The sequence below is a fragment of the Pteronotus mesoamericanus genome, unplaced genomic scaffold (genome assembly GCF_021234165.1).
Source record: "Pteronotus mesoamericanus isolate MK-2021 breed Mesoamerican mustached bat unplaced genomic scaffold, CSHL_Meso_final contig_78, whole genome shotgun sequence".
NCBI lineage: Eukaryota > Metazoa > Chordata > Mammalia > Chiroptera > Mormoopidae > Pteronotus > Pteronotus mesoamericanus.
The window spans coordinates 16845205-16867683 of NW_026555258.1; the positions used below are offsets into that span (position 1 = coordinate 16845205).

Below are 22479 nucleotides of genomic sequence, written 5' to 3' on the forward strand. Positions count from 1 at the left end.
GAAGTGTGAAAGGCAGCTAGGGAGCCTGGGTGTCACTGGCTCCTTGAACTTCCTCAGCAGCCACAAAGAAACCTTTTGGAAACCAATGCTTGAGCAGAGAACTGTGGCCAGTGAAATCCCAGGGAGAGATTTCAAGTAAACCCTTTACTCAGGACACAGCTAAAGGAAAACCAGTGAAACATCAAGGATAGGAACCATGGCCTGCCCTATGCCTGGCTCGGTACTAAAGCCTTAAATACATCAGCTCATTAACTCCTTACAATCATTCCTAGAGGTAGGAATTACTGGGCACACTTTCCAGCTGAGGAAACTGAGGCTCAGAGAGGTAAAGTGACTTTCCTGAGGCCACACAGATGCCCAAGGCCAGTGCTGGGCTGTGACTCTAATCCGTACATACATACCGAGGCCTGATGCCCACTTAGAAGAGCCACAGGGCTGCCCAGAGAAAGACCCCCTTATAGCCCCACCTCCTCAGGACAGAGCACACAGATCACTACAGCATTACTGAGGCAGAGGATGGTCACAGAACCCTGGAGTATCTGAGTTGTAAGCGACCTAAGCTATCAATGTGACAACCTCCTTTCTCATTGGACTGACTGAGACACTGTGGCTCAGAGAGGGGAAGAGACTTTTGCCCAAAATCACTTAGCAAGTTACAGCCAAGCATGGACTCTTCCCCAAACTCTAGACGAGCTGGGCTGTGCTTTGTTTAGAAGGCCACGATCCCTAGGTCTGTCCCAATCCTGAAGGACCTTGAACATGGCCATGAATACCTGTTTCTCCTGGCTGGACAGGAGCAGCAGACGGAGCACAGCCATGGCGTGGGGGTGGGGTGGGCTCCCTGAAAGTACCTTAACAGTGTTTATTTACCAAGCTGAGGCCAGCCAAATAGCTTCAAATGACAGGGCCCCAGGACCTGCAACAATCTAAACCATTATCTTCTCCAGGGCCCCGGCAATTATGGGGCAGGCACTGACCGCAAGGTGGACCCACGGGCAGTGATTGCTCCATGTGTGATCAGCGTCTGACTGGGACTAGGGCAGAGCAGATGCTTCAGGACAGCTCCAGGGACCACGGGGTTCGCAAGGGGCCTCCAGCCGCCCAGCAGGCGGGTCTCCACAGGACCCGTGTTTATAATAGAGCTCAGTCTATATTTTGGTTTGGGAGCCAGATTAATCATTGCTTACAATGCACAAGGAGAAACCAGACATCACCTCACTGTTGCTGCAGACAGTCTCCCCGCCGGCTGGGATGCTATTTGGGCTTCGGGCAGAGAAAGGAGGGAGATCCTGTCCTTGCCCAGGGGTCCTGGGGACCAACGCGTTCACCCAGGCTCCACCTCAGCCGGTAGGAGGCCCTGGCTTCTCTTGTAGGAGAATGGAATGCACCCTACTTGCTTAGTGCTCCATGAGACTTCCCTACCACCTTGCAGCCCACACGCCCCATGGGGCAATCAACAGGAGAGAGGGCCCCACTTAACAGAAAGGATCAGCAAGGAGGAAACATGCCAAGAGGTAGGGTGACCCATTACATGATACCGGGTAGGTCCCTGGTATCATTTCCCCATTCAGACTCTCAAAGTATCCTGTTGGCACAGAAATGACAGAATTCTGAACATGCGCCTTGTCCAGAAGCAGAGTCCCATCATGGCACAGCCAAGGTATCTGACACAAAACCCTGCTCAGTGGACACTTAGGACATCAGGGCAGGAAGGTACAATTTCTGTATGTTTCATTCATTCCACAGAGTTTTGCTGAACCCTCGAAGTGATCCAGGCCCTGTGTTAGGCACTAAGAATACACTGGTGAACAAAACAAACTCACCCAGCACCTTCTGGTGAGTTCAGGTTATGGGTATTAAATACACAGTAAGTGGAACGAAAGCAAAGTACTGAGTGTTCGGAGAATACAGACAGTCCAACAGAAGCAGGCGGCATCTAAACTGAGCCTTGAAGGAGGGGCTGGGTGAAAGGGCAGAGGGGAGCTGGAATGGCAGTGGGTGTGGGCCCCAAAGCCCCAAGCCGCTCCGCAGGAGGGGAGCCTGGAGAAGGTGCTCGGTAAAGGCTCTGCATGGAACTGGGGGAGCTACATCCAGGTAGAGCGGGTAGTGCTGCAGCAAGGCAGGAGGTTGCCTCAGGCAGCCTCAACCATGCTTCCCCAAACATTCCCCGATGGCCCCCTCTGCCCTCCCACTATATCACAGCTTCCCACGGGGGGCAGTCTACTCAGGTGGCACAGGCAGGGCTCATGGGCAGGGTGAGGGCTGCAGGAAGGGGCCAGGAGGAATGAGCGGCAAAGCGCGTGTAGGACCGTGGGGAGTGAGGGTTTCTGCACAGCAGTTGCTCAGCCCCAGCACGGCTGCTCTGTGGGCTGGGCGAGCAGTCCTGTGCGTGGTAGGATATATAACAGCACCTCGGGCTTCTGCCCTTTAGAAGCTAGTAGCAACCCCCTCCCAGTGGTGATGACCAAAGACCTCTCCAGACATTGCTGTTTTCTGGGGCACAAAATCGTCCCTGGTTGAGAAGCACTGATCTACAGGAGGGAAAGGAGGAGTCAGACGAGGGACAGCACAGGACTCCACCTTCCCAAGGTGCAGATGATCAACTTCTTGGCTAGTGGAGGGTGGTTAATTGGTCACTAAGCAAGATGACTGATGGGACCAGGCAGGCAAGACCTTCAGCGCTTCTCCTTTAAGATCAGCATGATCATTCATTCATTCACTGAACAAGTAGGTATGTAGTGCCTTCCATGAGCCAGCCCTTTGTTACCTCCTGGGGATGTAATATTTTACTGAACCCTCCCACCACTCTATGAAGCAACCGAGGCTCGGTGAGGTGAGGCCTCTGGACTAAGCTCACATAGCAGCGAAGGGGCAGAGCTGACTTCCACCGAGGTCTGTCCGACCTGGTCTATGCACCTGTCCACCCCTTGGGAATCAGATCGGCGAAGCTCCTTGGTGAGCATTGCAGGTGGATACAAAGAAATAAACATTATGTGGGGAGCCTTCTTTTCACTTGATGGGCCCACTCTTACTTGAGAAGCTGTGTCATTCAGCATAGTGGAGAGAAAAAGAGGAGCAGAGGCCTGGGTTCAAATCCCAACTCCACCACTTAGTGACCCTGAAAAGTATTTCCATTAAACCACTGGCTCTCAATTTTGGCTGCACTTGAGAATCTTGTGCCAGGGTCCCACTCAGACCAATTGAACCAGGGTCCCTGAGGTAGGGCCCGAGCTCCCCAGCTGGACCTAAAGCAGTGTGCGGCTGCGAACCAGAGACTTCACCCTCCTCAATGCCCCTCAATGATCTCAATTGCATTGAACACTATTGCTGGCACAGGGCCTCACATACAGGTACATGTTTGCTGAATGACTGAGTGGTAGAATGAATGAATGAATAAATGAATGAACGAGACCTTGGCTTCCTCAGTTGTAAAGTGGCATGAGACTGCCTTACCTCTCAGGAGCTATTGGGAGGAAACACTGTGATGAGGAACAGTAACTCTGTGCCCCCTCTAACTTGCCACACTATTTAGTATGGGAGCCCTCTCAACCCAATCTCCTTTCTCTGCCTATCTTGTCTCATAGCCCTTTTCACCTTCTAATATACCTTGTTATTCTCTGTCTTCCCCACAAGAATAAAAGCTCTGGGAAAAGAGACAGGAATTTTGTCTATTTATTCAGCTCAGTGCATGGCACATAGTGGGCATTCAGTCAATTCTGTTGAGCAACAGAATGACTAGGATTATTGGCATTGCTCTGAGGTGACACCAAAATTCAATATGCTGGCGAGCTACGAGGATGCTGACCTTACCTTTCACCTACCTATGTCCCCTTCCTTCTCAGGTTTCCCATATGAGATGAGGCAGAAAAGCGACCCAGCAGGACCAGGGCAAAGTGGCCACTGTTGTCACCAAAGATGCTTATGGAGGAGGGACGGCTTATAAACAGTGATGATTCCAGGCATCGTTGCTTCCCTGTTAGTCCTGCTTCCCCATCACTGGAGACCTAAGGTCCCCCACGCACTGCCACTGCCCTCCATGAGCAGGTGACACAGGGCTGCCACAGACCAAATGCGTCGTGTTTCACTGGGCCAACCCGAGTGGGTACCCGAGGGTGTAATTGGCTTTGCCAAACCGGTTTCCAGCCACATGGAGGCTCTTCCTTAATTTACAAAAGACAGCCCTCCCTGCTCAGGTGAGCTGGTCCTTCCTGGTTGGCCTCCCTGGGCATCTGCTGAGAGCAGCGAGCCCTGGAACCCAGGCAGGAGCCAGTCTGGTCTGTTTTCCCATCTCCTGCCACCTCTGCTAGACTCCCACCGCCATGCGGAGAGAGACCACCACCAGCTGCTTTATGAGCCGGGACTGGAAGGAGACTTTCCACTCACACCTCATCCATCAGAAAGTGCTGGAGCCCAGAGGGGAAGTGAGTGAGGAGAGGGAGTCCCTGGGTGTTCTCTGAGCCAGAAAATTCCATGTTTCCCCAGCCCACAGCCAGCCACAGGCTCCAGTCTGGAGAAAGGGATGAGGGGGACCTGATGCTCTAAGTCCCTGTGCCACGGGGACCCTCAGAGCAAGGACAGGACGGAGCCAGGAGGCCCCGCAGCTGTCCAGATGAGAACCAGATGGCCCAGAGAGACGGAAGCTGTGGCCACAGCTGGAAGCTAGGGTAAAAACTTCAGACAGGGAGACCTACGTGGATATATCTGCTGGAAAACCCATCAGCAGTGGGGGATTTCCCTGCAAGTTGACCCTTGGCCTGCATTGTGCTCCTCCCATTTCCCGGACGCCTACTGTGTAGGGTCCCGTGCTAGGCTCAGTAGGGAAGGTGAGAAACCAGACCAGCACAGCCTAATGAAGCTGGACTCAGGGTAAAAATAACTAAGCAAGGATAAGCAAGGGGTCCTTGAACAGAGTGGAGACTTCTGGCCAGAAGGTTGCGTGCGGTTCCAGGAGGGCTTCCTGAAGTGGGCACAGCTCGAGTTGAATCTGAAGGACGAGGGACCCTGGCTGGAAAGCTGAGAGAAATCTAGGGGTACTGGAAGCTGGACACCCACCATGGAGGAAAATGACAGACTTTCCCTCAAGGGCATTTGAAGAAGTAACCCCGACGCCCAACTTGGCCGAAGCGGGGATGGGGGTGGGGGCCGCAGGAGAGCAGCTCAGAAGGTGCCGAGAACTCACTGCATTTGCAGAGCATCTGCCTTCCCCTGCAGCATGCCAGGGAGGGGTGAACGTCAGGCGCACTGAGGGTCTAGACTTGCCCAAGGTCCCGCAGCCAGGGGCTGGGGGAGCTGGGAGTAGAACCCAGGTCTGACTGAAGCCAGAGCCCACTCTCCCAATGTCCCTGCTGCACACAGACAGCCGCAGACAGGGCGTCAAGGGAAGGGGGTTACTGTCTCCAGCCCAGGTGGGAGGAGGCTGAGGCTCTGGGAGGGAACACCAAGGCCCAAGGCTACTCAGTCAGCTGGAGTTGGAGCCAAGAGAACACAGGCCCTTCTGGCTCTGAGAATTCTCCTTCCACCACCCACGCACCCCTCAGGGAGGCCTCCCAGCAGCATCTGGCCCCCTAGAGGAAGGACAATGAACCGGGGCCACTTCTTGTCACACCTCATTAACCACGGTGAGGGGGGCCTATTCCAAGCCATGGTGCTGCCCACCCCAGGCAAGCACAGACCCTCGCAAACCTCTCGCACCTCCCACCAAAGTTCTCTGTGCCCAAGGGAGCTGGGCTAGGGCCAGGGAGAAGCGGACAGGGGTCGGGGGCAGTGGTTCATGGAGGTCCTGCCAGGTGACCGCTTGCTAGGAAGCCACCCAAGCAAGGCAAAGTTTCAAAACCAAGGTGTACCTTTCGTCCAAGAGGTCCTGGATTCCCAAGGAGCCCAGGCAAGCCCATGTCGCCCTGTAAAACAGAGACAAGGGGGTGAGCTGGGGGAAGGGGAGCAGAAACACTCATTAAATTGAAAGTGTGACCTCTCATGGCCTGTTGTTTGTAAACAGGATTCACGGAGGCCTCAGAGGAGACTAGGTGCCTCTGAGGAGGGCGAGGGCAGCAGAGCGGGCAAGATACCCAGTCCCGCCCCACTTAACCCAGTCTCCCCACCTGGTCTGTTTTCTGTATTGGGCTTTGGCATAGGATGTCATTTGGGCACTGGGTCCTGCTGCTAACTATTTTGAGAATGGCTTTCCGAAAACCACTGCTCCAGGGGCATTTACAATAGTTTGTCCGTTCCTCTCCCATCAGCTCTCTCTCTGCATTCTTTATCCTTGTTGGGCATGATGGTCACCAGTAGGAGGCACTTCTGCCACCACCATGAGACCTGAGAACAGACAGCCCCAGCAGAGCAAGAGAGAAGCCTGGGCCCCTGGACTTCATTAGACCTGGCTACCCATCCTGCTCGGCACCTGGCCACCTGTGTGGTCTCCAGAAAGCCTCCCACCTTTGGGGCCTCTGTTTCCTCATCTGCAAGCTGGGCTCATCTGCCGCGGTTTATGAGGTTCCAATGAGGAGCAGATGGGAGTGTTTGTGATTGTTTACATCCAGGGTAATGAATGAAAAACTTATCAGTGAGGATGTAAAGGAATGAGCCACCCATGTCTTAGGGAAATCAAGCCCAGGAGGCTAGGTTGAAAAGCAGTGTTCAGGAGGACTCTTAGGCTGAGTCCAGAAGGAAGCCAGACAGACTGGAACTCTCCCTCCAGGACATGGAGGTCTGAGACGCTGGGGGACCTTACTTGGAGTTCTGGGTTCTCCTGTTCCCAAATGTCTGGCATTCCCTCCAGGCCCCTTGATTAGTTTATATTAGTTTATGGGGTGGGCACTTCAGGGAAGGGTGAAATCCTCTGGCATAAGTGTTTCTTTTCCATTGGAGAAATCCTGGTCTCATAGCCCTTCAGAGCTCAGGAGTCCTGAACCTCTGGCCCATTCCCTTCCCACCCTCTAGAAATTTACACACATGTCTATTAACAACCTCAGAGGGCACTTTGAATGTCTTTTGGAAGCTTCCTGAGCATGTGCTACCAGGAAGCTTCTGGATGCCAAGGGTCACCTAGCAGGCCCTACCGAAAGCCATGCAAGGCATTAGGCGAAAGGACATTCACCAACAGTGCCCTTGGGCAAAATCTTCTGTGGGTTTTATTGGTTGCAACCCAGAAGACAGCAGGAAATGGCTTTCGGTTTGGTGTGGGGAAAGGCCAAAGAACTTTGAGGAAAATATCAAACCAGGCCTGATCTGCCCAGGCCTTCTCACTTCCCTGCCTTGGTCAAGCAGCAACCCGGGTTGTTGGCTGGGGGTTCTCTCAGAGCATTTCTCTACTCTCCACTCCCCTGCCTCCCTGAACTTTGGGGTCCCTGGAAACCTACCTTTGTCCCATCATGGGCCTTTCCTGGTGAGAGCCCCGGGTCCCCTTTCTGTCCCTGAAACAAAAACAATTCTGCTTTGGCTGCTGAGTCCTCTAGCGAGGCTGTCTCCCCACACATTGCTCTAAGCCCTGTCCCATGGTTCAATACCCTCCCATCCATCCCTGTTCACATAGCTCCATTACTCCAGGCTCTAACACCTTCCATAGCTCCCCACTGATTGCATGATGACAAAGTCCAAACCCCTCCTTTGGGGTCCCAAGGCTTTGGTCAGCTGGTCCCAGCCATCCTGCCCAGACTGGACTTTTCTTCCACCAGCCAAGCACAGAGACGGGGTCCCCTCTGCCCCTTCCACAGACTGCAGCCCATTCCTCAGCCATGCTCCGCACTTCCCAGCTTGCCAGGCCCTTGCTCAGGCAGTCACTCCCACCTAGAAAACCATCCTGCAGTCATCGTTAGCCAAATCATAAACATTCTTCAAGACGCGGCTTGAATGTGTCCTCCCCAATCTGGGCCCACATGCAGGTGATGTGACCTTGTATGTGAGCCTTGCTAAGCCAGCCTCCGGGGGCTCTCTGAGAGCTTCTGAGAGACACATACAAGAGGCGTGCCCAGTTCTTTTCAATTTTCCAGTAGGCTCACTTCGCCATTCTAATCATGCAAGATCAGTGCAGTTAACACCCACTTGCATCTATGTACAGCCACTCGAGACTTTGCAAAATTCCTCACCTCACTCGAGCCTAACAGTAACCCAGTGAAGTGCGCAGGGGAGGTGTCATTACCCCCGTAACATATCCAGGAAAACTGAGGCCAGGAGAGAAGAGAAAAGCTGTCCGAGGCCCTAGGATGGGGTGTTGGCAGAGCTCAGACTAGACCCTGAGGATGAGTCAGAATGAGCAGTAAATCAGGGAGAAACTGACAAGCAGTGGATCCTCAGTGAGCAACAAGCACCCTCTGTGCCTAGCATTTGGGAGTGTCCCCATTGCAAAGACTCTAGCTCCTAAGAGCACGGGGCTCAGAGAACAGGCCCATAGACAGGCACCAGCTGCATCTCCTGCAGGGCTGGAAAGGGTGTTCCTGGCTGTGGGCCTGCTCATTTGGCCCAACCTGGTTCAATTACTCAGGAAACAGACCTTTGGAAAGTCGATTCACCCTGATGTCACCTTCTAAGAGCCCCAGCTCCCCTGTTCTCACTTTCACTCCCACGCTCCCTCTCCCAGCTGAACCCTGAGTGAGAAGTCCTGGGGTGAAGCCAGGGACTCACAGTGGGACCTTAGGCAAGTCATTTCACTTTTCTGGGCCCCATTTCCTCACCTTTAAAACAGGGGCTGCATAGCACATACATATAGGCATGCACACATACAGACACATGCATGCATAAGGGCACATGCAAACTGGTACATGCATATACATGCACACACATACACACAGGCACAGGCATGTGGCACTTGCACACATGTGCACATGTGTATATGCACGCACACACGGGTGCACGCACACAGGGACATGCACACATGCTCACACATGTAAATAGGTTCATGCACATGCATGTGTACACAGGTGGAAACGCATGCACAAACTTGTACACATGCACACACACCCGCCAGCTTTCCAGGTTTCTTGGCAAGGAGTCAGCGCAATAATGAACGTAGCACATGGGAGGGGTGGCTTGGCCAACTTAAATTAATTCCCAGTTTGTTCTTTTCTTCATCAGAACCCAGACCTTCCAAATCCTGACTCAGTCACTCTTCACAAGAAATCATGGCATTCCAAACTGGACAGAGCTTCACAAAGGGAAGGGCGCCTTCCACACACTCCATGCCTAATGCCAGGCCTGCTCTACACTGCAACCCCGTTAGTCTTCTTTACAACCACTTAATGCAACTCAGGACCAAAACGGGTTCAGAGAGGCTGAATCATAGCCTGGGGTGACATGAAGGTAAGAGGCAAGTTCTTATTAGGCCTGACTTATCCTGGGTCTGAGTCTACAGCTCTCGTTTACAAATGGGAAGCCTGGGTACTTGTCCCACACTCTGCAGCTGTCCCAGGCTGAGGAGCAGCCCCTTCCCTGCTAGGATCCCATCTCGCTGTTCATCTGAGCACCTCCAGGTCACTTCTGCAGAACCCACCCTCTGGGATCTCACACTGCGGCTGCCCCTCCCAGACACTCTCCCACCCTCTGCTGCTCACATGCCCAGCTCCACTGCCTTTTTTGTCCATAGTGCAAGGCTAGGCCCAGGGCTACCCAGGATTCCAATGGCCAAAAAAGGACAGCAGCTCTCCCCACCCCGCCCTTGCCCACCTCAGTCTACAGCTGGTAAAGGAGCTGGGTTTGAAAAGCTTTGGGGTGGGCCTCTGTGTATCCTATTCTGTCATTTTATAAAAGGGGAAGCTGAGACCCAAAGAGATGATAAACTTGCTCCCTTGCCTGGGGTTCTTACCTGGGGCATTTTAGCTATTTATGGGATTATCTCTGCATTCTCAGCAGCAGCACAGTGCTTGAGATGTAATCCTGGCCTGAGGACAACATCCGCATGTTCGGAGCCTTGTGGACCATCTACTAGGAGCCAAGTCTGGCCATGACTACAGGATTACTACAGGGAATACCACAGTGGGGAACAAGACGTAGGGCTTGCCCATGGGAAGCTCTTGAGGGAGAAAGCAGAGAGATGGGTAATGATAATAATAAGCCTAGCATTTACTGAGTGTGCTTCTAAGCTCTCACCATATAAATCTATGAGGGAGCAACCATCACTATCCCCATTTCACACATGAGGTCACTAAGGCACACAGAAAATAAGTAACTTGTCTGAGGTCATACAATTAATAAATGGGGTTTAGACTCAGGCAGTCCAGTTTCAGAGCCCAAGCTCTTTACATTTCAATGCACTATAGATAACAAGTGATGTCCAGGAGGAAGTGGAAGAGAACTGAGGGTAAATCCCAAGCAGGAGTTAGAGCTAAGCAAGGCTGGAGGAAGATGAGTAGGGGAGCCAATGAAGTTAAGCTCAAGAAATTCTCCGGGCACCTTGGTCAGGTGAAGGTGTGGCTTCTGAGCTAGAGAAGGCTGTACAGCTTCCTAGCCATTCTCCTGCAAATTCCCCAGGAAGAGATATAAGGACTGTATAAACTTTAATTAATGGTTTACACCCTGGTGAGGACAAGAACCTGGTTGCCAAACCCAGCTCTCCAGCCCATAAGCCTGTGTGATCTTGGGAAAACCATTTTTCCTCTCTGTGTAGGGAATAGTAGGCTGCTCAGACTAAGTAGCAAAGCCTTGCACAACAAGAGGATGGATGGGAAGGTATATCGTAAACCACAAATGCTGCAAACATAGAGGGAATGAGATATATGTTAAGATCCTGTCTTACAGGTAAGGTTAGGAGGTGAAAAGATCTGGCCCCAGTCCTGGAACATCCTCTGAAGAATCACAGGTCTTCTTACTATCGCTACTACTGTACTATTTCATGTGTTTAGAAATTCTGACCCATACAATAAAGCAGGAAAAACAAATAAGACTACTAACCTTTGAGGAAAAGGAGACAAAACATCCCGCCACGGCTCAAAATTAGACATGCACCAGGGTATATCTTAGGACCTCTAGTCACTAGTCAGACATTCAAGGCGTTCCCTCTCCAGCATCAAATGACCTTTCCTCCTACTCCCTTTGAGGGCTCTAGTTTCACACTGTCCTTCCTCCCCAGTCCCTCCCAGCCAGAAGTACACTCCTAACTCCTCACTGTATACCCCACCTAGCACAAAGCCTTGGCACTCAAGAGATGCTCAGGTAGTGCCTGTGGCCCAGTATGGATCCTCTGCAATGATCCTAAGGAATTCCCACCAGGAGCCCCTAGAAAGCACCCCAAATGTGGCCCTAATTTCAGCACCCACTCCATGGCCCAATCTCCAGATCCCACAGAAAATACTCACTTTGGCTCCAGGAGGGCCAGGTAGGCCTGGATTTCCATGAGGCCCAGGAGGACCCTGAAAGGAAAAAGAAACACAGAGATGAGGGGGAAAGGGGCCACTCCGCTTCCTACTGCAGTGCCGGCAGGTTCTTTCTGCCTGCTGGGTCCTCTCCCTTCACCAGGTCTGAGCAATGTTGCAATAGTGGTCCTCCTTTAGGTAGAGCTCCCTGGATGTCTGGGCCTGTGCTAAGCACTTTCCATTCATTATCTCATTTTATCCATTAACCCACAAGATAGGTGCTATCAGTATGCCTATTCTGAAGATGGGGAAGTTGGTGTCCAGAGGTTTATAACTTTATCAGGTGAGGCCAGCTGCTCGGGGACAGAGCTAGATCTCAACCTCAGATGTGACTCCAGAGCACAAGCCTCTAATAACAGAATTGACCACCTTTTCACACTCTCTCCAGCTGGCCACATCAGCCCTTCCCAGCTGACTTCCCTGGGCTCAAAGTACACTCAGCTGTTTGTTTCCCTGCTCCCCCTGGTACTTTCTCCCCTTGCTGCCTTCGCCGTGCTGTTCCGATCATCTGGCACACCTATCCCATCCATCCCCTCCAGCTGAAACCCAACCCATCCTTCAAGACTTGGCTCAAATGCCACTTCCTCTGGGGAAACTTCTACCATACAGACTCCAGATGGACTATTGTATGAGCCTTTGGAGTTGAGTGTTCAATGAAGGGGACGCTTGGCCTCTCTGGACCGAATGCACAGCCCTCCTGTGACAACACATAGCCAGAGCGCTCCCTTTGGATTACTACAGGCTCTGAGCTTACACTGTCCTCAGGGTCCGTTCAGCAGCTAGGAAGCCTGGGCCCAGAGAGTCAAAGAGGTTTGGCCAACACCACACAGGAGAGTAACGGCTAAACGAGGGCCAGAACCAGGCCTGTTGGCTTCAAGTCCAGGGCTTATTCATGGTATCGGATTTTTCTCAGGCCATATCCAAATCTGCTACAACAGCTGGACCCAGTTATGTCCACTTTCTCCAGCAAGAGCCCTGGACTACAGCCTTGCAGCCCAATAATAAAAACAAAGCCCCAATAGTCAGAGTAGGGTAGTTCCTGAGGGTCTTGGTCCAGTAGGCATAATCTGGGACCTTGGGGGTGGGGAGAAGCACCTCAAAAGGCCCCATGGTGCCCCCACCACACCAGCTTCCAGACACACTGCCCACATCCCTGGCCCTTCTTGACCCATCTAGCTGTCTGTGTATGAACTTGCTGCCTTTCTCCTTCTCTAAGGCCAACTTCCCAGCTGCAGCCTGTCACATTCCAACCGAGGCACCTCCTCCTTCCTCGATGCCTGAACTGGAACCCTCCCCTTCTCTGAAAACATCTAGAAAGTACAGTGTTCAGAAGCTCACTAAGCCTGGGGTATTTATAATAGTGTCACGGGGACCCTCCCACTAAAACAATCTGCCCTCCAGCCCCTCCCAACATCCTACCAAATACTGTCTCCTGGCAAAGGGATGTAACTGGGGAGTGTCAAGACCTGAAATTACTTCCCACCCCCAGGCTCAGTCTCCTGTCTGTCCCATCAGTGACTGGGACCCGGTGGTCTCTACAGAATCTGGAAGACCTCAGATGTTCACCCCAGCTCAGCCCAGCTCAGATGTTCACCCAGGGTCTAACCCCAGAGCTCAGCCTGAATTGGACAAAGTTTGGGCATAGATGTTTGAATAGGGGCCCCTGACCAGTACCCCAGAACCAGGTGTGGGCTGTGCAAAGTCAAGGGTGGCCACTTTTCCCCAGTCATGCCCCTAGTTGTTCCAAAAATGGTGGGCTGGAGCGCTCAGCTATCCCATCTGCAGCTCATGAAGGTGGGGGCTTCCTGCTTCCCTGCCCCCTCCTCCTCACGCCTCTCCAGCCACTTCATTTTGTTGCCTTTCAGTGAAACGAAGCACATAGTTGAGTGGTAGCCAAGCAGACCGATTCTGTAAAAGCTACAGCTCAGAAAGGCCGGTGGGGGCAGGGCCCAGGGATTTCCCAATGTCCCTCCCTGCACAGGCTGACAGGCTGCTGGAGCATGTGAAGGTGGGAAGGGGCAGGCCGCTGACCTCAGATGAGGCCCCACCCCTCCCTAAGCCCCAGAGTCACCATCTGCAGAGGAGCTGGGATTGCTTAATCCCAGCATTCTATTATCTTTGGAATTTTATGATCTATGGAATTTCCAGTCTAGAAACAGGATGGGGGCGGGGGGGCGGGGTACAGGCTGCGGCACACAGAGAGACAGACGGATGTCAGGAGAGTCTTTCACTCACTTGTGGAATTTCAGAGCTGGGAGGAGCCTCAGGAATGCCTTACTATGAGCCCGTGTTTTATAGACGGGGAAACTAAGTCCCAGGGAAGGGAAAGGACTTGGTTAAAATCATATGACTTCTCTGTGGAACTGTTCCCGACCCCCAGACTAGAACTCATCAGCAACCACTTGCCCAGCACCTGCTGCATGCAGGGCACACTGCAAGGTATCATGTAAGAAAAAGTAAGCAGGGCCTGTCTCTGGCCCAGAGCAGCTCAGCTGAATAGATAGAAAATTAGCACCTAAATGATTAAGACCATAGGCTCTGGAGTCAGAGATTGTCTGCTTTAAATCCTGGCTCTGGTATTTACGTTTGACGTTATCCAAAGTAACCGAACCTTTCTGAGCCTCAGTTTCCTCACCTATAAAACATGGATAATATTGGAACCTATTTCTCAGGGTGGCTGGGAAGATACAATGAGATCACGCATGTGCAGCTCAATAAACAGAGTTCAGCAGCTGATGTGAGTTTTAGAAAATGATCCATGCCATCCAGAGGGCCATATAAAGTGCCTCAGGAGCTACGAGAAGGGGTGGTCATCAGAAAAGGAGCTGGCACCTGTTCTCAGTCATGGCTAGAGGATGAGTTTACAGAAGAGGGTGTGCCAGGCCAACAGCACAGCCTGAACAACAGTTCAGAGGCTGGAGGGCTCCGGGGAAGTGTGGGCACATGGACAGACTGTCTGGGCCTGGAATGCTAGGTCAAAGGGCCTCATCCTGGTCCCAGGCTGCAAGGTCAAGACCAGCAGTGTCTATGACATCTCTGTGGTCCTAAGCTCTGGGCACGTGCTCCATGGAGACTCCAAATCCAAGAGGAAATGCTACTGCTGATAGCAGATGCCAGAGCCCTGGGCCCGGGAGCACAGGGCCAGGTCTAGAGGGAACTAGGGCTTGAGTAATTGCATAACCAGAACCATCCACTGGGCTCTGAGCTAAAAATATGCCCCAGGCAGCTATCTCTGCCAGGGCCTCACCAGGCACCCAGCGTGGGAAAGGCTGATTCAGCCTGAGCACAGATGCCAGGCGCCATGGGTCTGAGTCCTCTTGGGAAGGGGGCAGATTTCCCTCCAAGAGGGAAAACCCAGCATAGGGTTAAGAGCCTGGGTTCCAGTCCTAGCTCTTCCATTTATTAGATGCTTGGTCTCTTCATCCCTAAAATGAGAATGATCATACTGACCCATGGGGGTTCTGGGGAAGAAGGCATCAGATAAGGTGGCAGTGACTGACATGCCAGGCACCTAGAAACTGTTCTTCACTCAGAAGCTCAGGCTAGCTCATAGCAGCCACTTCAGCCCTGCCAAGCCATCCTCTGGCCTCCGGGTGAACCTCTCAGTGCAGGGAGCTCACCTACTCCCTGGCATGGCTCATCCAGTCGCCTATGACAGCATCCCTATCCCAAGGTGGTCCTGCAGATTTGGGAGGGTGAATGCAAGGGTCATGTCCTCCCAAGTCAGCTTTTTTCCTGGACAAACACCAAAACCCATCAGCTTCAGGGATGTGGTCTATAAAAACTACTTCTCCATCCCAGGCTGCAAGAGTCATACCTACAATGGACAACTGACGCCCTGCAAGAGGTCATTGCTGTCCCATGCCATGTCTGTCCACACATTGCCCCTAAGAGCCCTAAGTCCACTCCACTGGGCAAAGTGGAAAATGAGTGTCAGAGAAGGGCATGGAAAAGCTTTAGGTCACACAGCAAAGCTGGGACTTTAGGGGCATGCAGGCCAGAGATCCAACCAGAGCTCAAAAGATGGTGTGTGATCACTTACCCGAGGCCCCCGTGCACCGGGGGGTCCAGGGAGCCCAGGCAGCCCAGGGGGACCCTGAAGGGAAAGCAACACAGCGTCAGTGCCAAGTGGCATGATGAAAGAATGGGTTCAAGCATCCATTCAACAGACCCAGCCAAGAGCTCCGCCCATGGCTGAGAAGAAGGGTTCCCCCTTGTCCCTGCCTGAGGAGCTCAAACTCTTTGGGGCTTCCGGCCTTTGCGGCTACTGTTTCTTAGTCTTCAAAGCTCTCATTTTTTATTACTCAGCAAACTTAGGGTGTCACCTCCTCCAGGAAAACTTCCCTGATGACTCTTCCAATTTGAGCCAAGTTTCCCCTGTTTCTCTCTACTTTAAAAACCACTATATTATTCATGGAATTGTCTGCAGATAAGCCTGTCTCTCCCACCAGACCATAGTCTTCTCAAAGGAACTAACAGGATTTGAGTCTTCTCTCTCCCCTAAGGGCTCAGCCAAATGTTTGATAAAATAAAACAGCAACAGACCTCAGAGCTCAGCCACGTTCTCTGCAGAACCAGAGCCAAGAAGGGACTTGGCAAGGTCACACCAAGCATCTTTGCACCACGGAGATGCAGTGTAGCATAAAGGGCATAAGCATCAGACAAGCCTGGGTTCAAATCCCAATGCTGCCATTTACCAGCTAAGTTTGCGCAAGTGCCTATAAAATGGGGACAATACTACTCTCCTCACAGAATTATCTCGTGGATGAAATGTGAGATGGTAAATAGGTAACACCGTGCCTGGTAAATAACAGTCACTCAAATGTCTCATCTATTTCAGTGGCCACAGCCTGGCCCAGCCTTCATCACTGCTCCCCAAGAACCTGCAACAGCCCCTTCATTTGTCTCCTCGCCTCTGCCCTCTCCAGTCCTCCACACGGCTGGTTCACCTTCCCAAGGTGCTCCTCTGCTCAACAACATTTAATGGTTCCCCATTTCCCATAAGAGAACGGCCTAACCCTGCAGCATGGGGTTCAGGGAGCACCTCACCTCTCTTTCCTCCACACAGGGAGAGAGGAGGCCAAGGTGACTTACTAAACCATGCGCTGGCCTTTGTTCAAATCCGGGTCTTGCCATTTGAGAACTGGAACCTTCCTGCAAGCCTTTCAGCCTGCCTCCGCTCCGCCGCTCCCCTTTACAATGGGCTCAATAACTAGGGTCCCGTCTACCCCGAAGGAGTAAATGAGGAGGAACCAAGGGCCTGATCTGGACAACTAAACACGAAGCCTTCGAAGGAAGCCAGGCTTTCGAGGATGTGTGAGGCCTGGGGAATTCATTTGTTTCAAATAACCATCAACAGCAGAGATTCCAGGTTTCCTGCCCAGAGTTAAAATCAGTGTTGAAAACCCAGTACGGTTTGGCTGGTAATTAATCCAGACCTCATGCTGGGCAGCCTCGGTTCACAGTTCTGGCCTGTGAACACCACGTGCTTGCTCATCCATGAATAAAAATAAGAAGAGAGATCCAGACAGGGAGATTTGGGTACACAGGGCCCAGGGTCACTGAAAAGAGCCCTGGGGGGAGGGAGCGGGACCTCGTGTGACCTCAGGCAAGTTCCAGCCACCTCTGAGCCTCTGGTCCAGCAGGCCAAATTGGCACCCATCCTCCATGCAGAGCCCAGGGGCTAGGGGGACGGTCTCTAGTCTGTGTCCAGTTGTGCAAGTTTGGGATCCCGGGCCGGCCTGCTCCCTGCTGTCCCCAGGGGGCAGTAGAGTAGGTATAAGGGTGTAAGATTGGGGCCCTGGGCTCACGCTGGGCAGCCCTGCTCACCAGCTGTGTGGCTTTGGGCAAGTGACGTCCAGGCTCCAAGGCGTTCCTCCTTTACTATAAAAGAGGATATAACAGCATCTGACTGATAATCTACAAAAAGTGCCAATCCTGGTGCCTGGCGCACAGTGAATGCCCAAAAAGTTAGCTGTTGTTTCTGTTGAGCAAGCTGCTGGAACCTCCCCAGCCTGATATTTTAAGCCACCCTCCTCGACATCTGGTTTTCAGGAAGAACAGAAGATTTCCCTTCCTAGAAGGCCTTCCTTGGCCCTATTCTTTCACGTGGCCCGAATTAAAGGGAAATGCAGGGGCCTTAAGACTGTAGGTGTTGTTGTGGTCACCAAGCCCCTTTGACAGATGAGAAACCAAAGAGGGGTTCAGAGAGGCGAAGTGACTTTGCCCAAGACTGCACGGCTAACAGGCAGGGCCTGGATTCAACCCCAGACCATTTGACAACACCTCCTACCCTGGGCAACTTCCACACAGAAAATCCGGGCCAGGTATATTCTGACTAGCTGTGCAAACTTGGGTAATTCCCTTCCCTTCTGTGGGCATCTGTAAAATGAACATTCTGGAAGCATCCCAACGTTGGTACTTCCTGAATTGCTGGGTGGTAGGGATTTCCTCCTCCAGGTTACCTGGTGGAAGAGGAAAAGTGAGATCGCACCCATCTCACAGAAAAGAAGGCCGAGGCCCAGAGGGGTAGAGGGCTTGGACAGGGCTCCAGGAAGGGACAAGCTGTACGGCTAGAGCTCCCGCGTGACCCCGGTAGGGCCGCCGCTGCAGAGGGCCTGGACACTCCCTCTTGGCATTTCTTCTGCCCTAGAAATGGGGGCATCCAAGCTGAAATCTGACCTCATCCACAACATCTGCAAAGCAGACTCTGAGTGCCAGTTGGGACCCACGGCCCGGCCTGGTGATGTCAGCCCACAGCCCGACTCCTTGACATGGCAGCCCAGCCCCACAGCTGCAGGCCCTCCTCTACCGGCCTGGGCTGGGGCCGCTCAGCGCCCAGTTCCAGCCACAGGCCTGGCCCTTCCCCACTCAGTGGCCACTTTGTTAGTGGGCAAATGAGGGCGGGCGCCCCCTCGCCCCTGATCCAAGACCTTGCCTGTTCTCCGTGCAATGGAAAAATGCTGCCATTTCTTTCCAGGGCCCAAAGCCTGAACGGGTGACTCTGGGATGATTCACAAGGCCGGGGTGGGATTTTCCACTCCACGCTGCAAACAACGGGGCCTCTGAGAGGGCCCAGGGCTGGGGGGAGGGGAGCGGGGGCCGCAGGCCTATCTGGGGGAGGTGGAAGAGGCCTGGACTCAGGAAAACAGAGCCATGGAAACAACTAAGCCCCCACCCTGGGCTTTCCCCAAGGGTCCTGGCCTCTGACAGCCAGGCCTAGGGGAACCCCATCCCACGCAACAAGTCCACCCTTGTGTCCAGCTGCAAGAGCCCGCCTGCCAAGCCTTGCAGAAAGAAAGAAGTCCTGGCTGGCATGGCCCCTGGCAGCAAGCAAGGAGAGATTTCACAGGCCTGGGATCTGGGTGACCTGAGTCCAATCCTGAGTGGGCTGCTAACTGCTGGGTGACCCTGCACAGTGGACTTTCCGTCTCCGGCCCTCTTGCTCACGGCCTGCAGCCTGATGGTGGGAAGGCAGGGGATCTCAAAGCGCCCTCCTATCTCTGACACCAGAGCTCGTGATTATTCCCAAGAATGGCCCACAGGGTGCTGAGCCTTCCCCGGTCTCCATCTGAGGGAAGGGCCTCCTCGGACAGGGCTTCTCCGTGTGGCCTTGAGCAAGTTACTTCATCTCCTTGTGCCTCTAGCCTCGGTTTGTCCAGCTATAAAATGTGGATGCAATACCCATCTCCCAAGATAATGGGTATGCACTGATTATCATCCATTTGCTCCCCAAATCCACTCTGTGCCCCGAGAAGCGGGCCTCTATAGGCTGTAGCCCCAGGCTTCCTTCCTCTCTGCGTCCGGCTGGGTTTGGCTTAGGGGAGGCCGCTGCTAAGAATGGAGTAGGAAGATTTCTCTCCCGCTCCCTCCCTGCTGTATTATAACTTGGTCCCAGATCCTGTCAGAGACCGTGGTTGCTTTTTAACTCTCCTGGGTTCTGGTAACACCTTCCTCTCCCCTTATACCTTCAGGTTGGACCCCTGTGTGATGCCAGACCCTGTTGGTTTCTTCGATGGTGCCGACCACTCTGTAAATAGTCTCTTCCTTAAACTCTCCTCTATTACTCTGCTCCCCACGTGGAGTCGCAGGGCACAGCATGCAAGCTGCTTAGCACAGAACGTGGCACACAGTAGGAGCTCAAAAGCACTACAGCAAAGAGAGCAAAACACCCCTCCACTCTCCTGGGTTCTAGGTGATACTGATGTAAGCGGTACATTTCTCAAGGTCTAGTCCCAATTCCTAACCGCCAACATAGGAAGGTCCTCCTGGGTCCAAACCCTCCCGGTTCTCTCAGCACAACAATGCCTCCACCTCAACCACAACAACCCACTGGGACTCAGATTCTAGTGCCGGGTGCTTTACATGCCTCATCTCACTCCAGCCACACAACAGCCCCTGAAACGTAGGTGGTACCATATCCCCATTTTACAGAGGTGGATACTGAAGCTCAGAGAGGTTAAGTGACTTGCCAAAGGTCACACAGCACCTGCTACCTAGAAGGCACTCAATCAGCCTTTCTTGAAAGAAGAAAAAGATGGCTGGATAAGGGAATGGTTCAAACCCAGGTCATTCCAAACCTAAAGTCTGCAGGGCGTTTACACTCCACATGGCCTCCTTGTCCTACCAGCAGTAGAGATCTGTGTAACCTCAAGGAACCCAGCCTGGGAAGTCAGGACAACCTATTTTTTGTAAGGATCAAATTCCTTCATTCACAGATAGTCATGGGGCGTCTGCTGTGGGCCAGGCCTTCAGCCGGGTCTCCCTGAGGTGACGCCTGCAAGAAGTGCATGCGCGTGCAAATGCCAGCAGCCTGATCGTGAATAAATAAGGCCTTGACTCGCCTCCTCCCAGGCGTGGGGCTTCTGTGCGGCTTCTGTGCAGCCTCTGTGAACCACAGCCTCCCCGCTCCTCCCCAGCCTGGGCCCAGCTCAGCTTTTCCATGCTCCCCCCGCTCCTGGGGCTCCCACAGAGCTTCCCCGCTCAGTGGCTACAACTCCTGGCAGGCCCAGGCCCAGAGCTCTGTCCCAGCCTCAGCCGGTCCGTCCCGTGCCCCTCAAGAGGCATGAGGGACTGGTCAGACGTAGGCATGGCACCCCTCTCAGGCTCTGAAAGGTCCCATGGCTATTTCTAAGGAGGGAGCTCTTTCAATGCTGTATCACAAGGGGAGACAACCCCAGGGAGAGGAAAGAAGTTCCCCAAGGCACCCAGCAAACCAGATCTCCAAGACAGCCTTGGAGCTCATCCAACTTGCTTCCTCACAGGAGCTGAGAGCTGTTATCTTACATTCTGCAGAAACTGAGGGCTGAGAGTGAGTCAGGGCAACAGAGCTAGTAAATGGTGGGGCCAGGATTTGAATCCAGGTCTGCATGTTCCTACTCTGGGGGCAATTAAGCCCCGTGCCCCCAGCAACACAGGTTTTGCTTTGCTGGGATTAGATTTTGAATGTATATGGAGGTTGGGGGCAGATAAGAGAAGACAGAAGGAACATGTGTTCTTGTCAGCACTCAAAGATGCCACTTTGATTTCATAATATCTGGTATCTGGTGAAATATAAATGACCAGTTTGCCCCCTGCTACACGGAGGACTGAACAAGGTTCTGGAAGCTTCTGGGTTTCTATTGGAGTGAGGCTAGCTTCCAAGCTGAGAAAGGGTGGGATTAGAGGACAGTGTGAGCCAGGAGGCAGACTGCTGTCCTCCCTCTTGCCCTCATCTGTTCAGGACTGGAGGAGTAGGAAGAGCCATGGCCCTTGTAGGAAATCGGGGACCTGGAGTTGTATCTCAGCCCCTGCAAGGACACACTGGATGCCCTTGGCCAAGTCTTATGACCCCCTAACCCTTGTGCCCTCATCTATAGAGTAGGGATTAACACATACATCCTGCCCCTCCTGAACCAGTTCCTGTGAGGTCCTAAAGGGAAATGTCACACATGTGGAAGTAACTCCTAAACATGCTGGGGATAGAAACAGAGGATTCTAGATGTCGAGCTCTTCCTTTGAGGCCAAAGACAGGGTCCGACCCATCTCTGAAACCCCCAGCCTCTCATCTCTGGATCCTAACGTCTTAGCGTGGACATTCATAGGGGCAGGATGTAACGTCCCGGAGTCTGGAGCTGGGGCATACACTCCAGCTCTGCCTCCCATGTGCTGCGTGCTCTTGGGCAAGTCCTGGCCCTCTCTGTGCCCCGTCTCCAAGCTCTGCCCCAACTCACTGAGGAGGGTTGAACTGAATGATGCCTAAGCACCCATCCACTGCACAGGACAACTCCAGCACCTTCTTCTATCATGGGGAAGCCCAAGGAGATCTGGGAGGAGGCTTCACCTCCCCCTGCGCCACAGCACCAAACTCAGGAGGGAAGCGGGTGGCTGAGGCATCCGCCAGGTCCAAAGGCACAGACTACACCCTAAAGATCCATTCTTGCTGCAGTTCTGTTGGCTTGGACAAAGCCCTCCTCTCTCCACACTGCACGCAACTTGGGAGGCAGGGTTGGCTTCCTCTACTAGACAGAGTGGAGACCCTGAGTCTCACTACCCTCTGCCAGAGGGAGACAATCCACCCCCTTTCAATCTCACAGCCCGTGAGCCAGCACGCATGCAGCTTGGGAAGCTGAGCTGTCTGTCAGGGCCTCAGGCGCCGATGCCTGAGTCTCCTGCATAGCCTGGAGGGTCCCTCCTTTCCTCGGCCCCCAACTCTCTACCCTGCCAATTGCAGAACACGGGGACTTGAGGAGAACGTTGACATAATTGCAAAGCAATGCATACAATTTCCATAAGTTCTACAATATGGTTATAATAAAAACGGGCCCTCAGTCCCCTTGGAGACAGGCTGAATAAATATTATTCCTAATGATTATTAAAACTCATTAAGTGTGTTTGTAAGGCCCAGGAATTCCCAGCATCTGCCACTGTCTCCACGTTATAGGGGACCTAACGTCAAACAGAGACCACAAGGAGGAAACCACACGGTGGCCATCACCAAGGCAGGAGAACAGAGCGGAGGCCCAGGCTTCCTGGAAACCCCATCCCATCATTTCTCCACCTGTAGGAAGTGGCCTCCAGCTGCAGAAAGGTCGTTGCCCCTGGAGACAGTCCCAGGCATGCTGGAGGCACTGACCCCGAGAATGCCCCCTGCACATGG

At 53.1% G+C, this 22479-nt stretch overlaps 1 protein-coding gene across 2 annotated transcripts in view; it reads right to left on the reverse strand.

Moving 5' to 3' along the window:
- Positions 1 to 22479, reverse strand: part of COL27A1 (collagen type XXVII alpha 1 chain) — a 129010-nt gene that overhangs the window by 94027 nt on the left and 12504 nt on the right. For both annotated transcript variants that reach the window (XM_054584494.1, XM_054584495.1), the window contains 4 exons: positions 15385 to 15438; positions 11286 to 11339; positions 7359 to 7412; positions 5844 to 5897 (listed from right to left, as the gene is read on the reverse strand). In XM_054584494.1, the coding sequence (XP_054440469.1) occupies positions 5844 to 5897; positions 7359 to 7412; positions 11286 to 11339; positions 15385 to 15438 (216 nt within the window). The remainder of the gene's footprint in view (positions 1 to 5843; positions 5898 to 7358; positions 7413 to 11285; positions 11340 to 15384; positions 15439 to 22479) is intronic.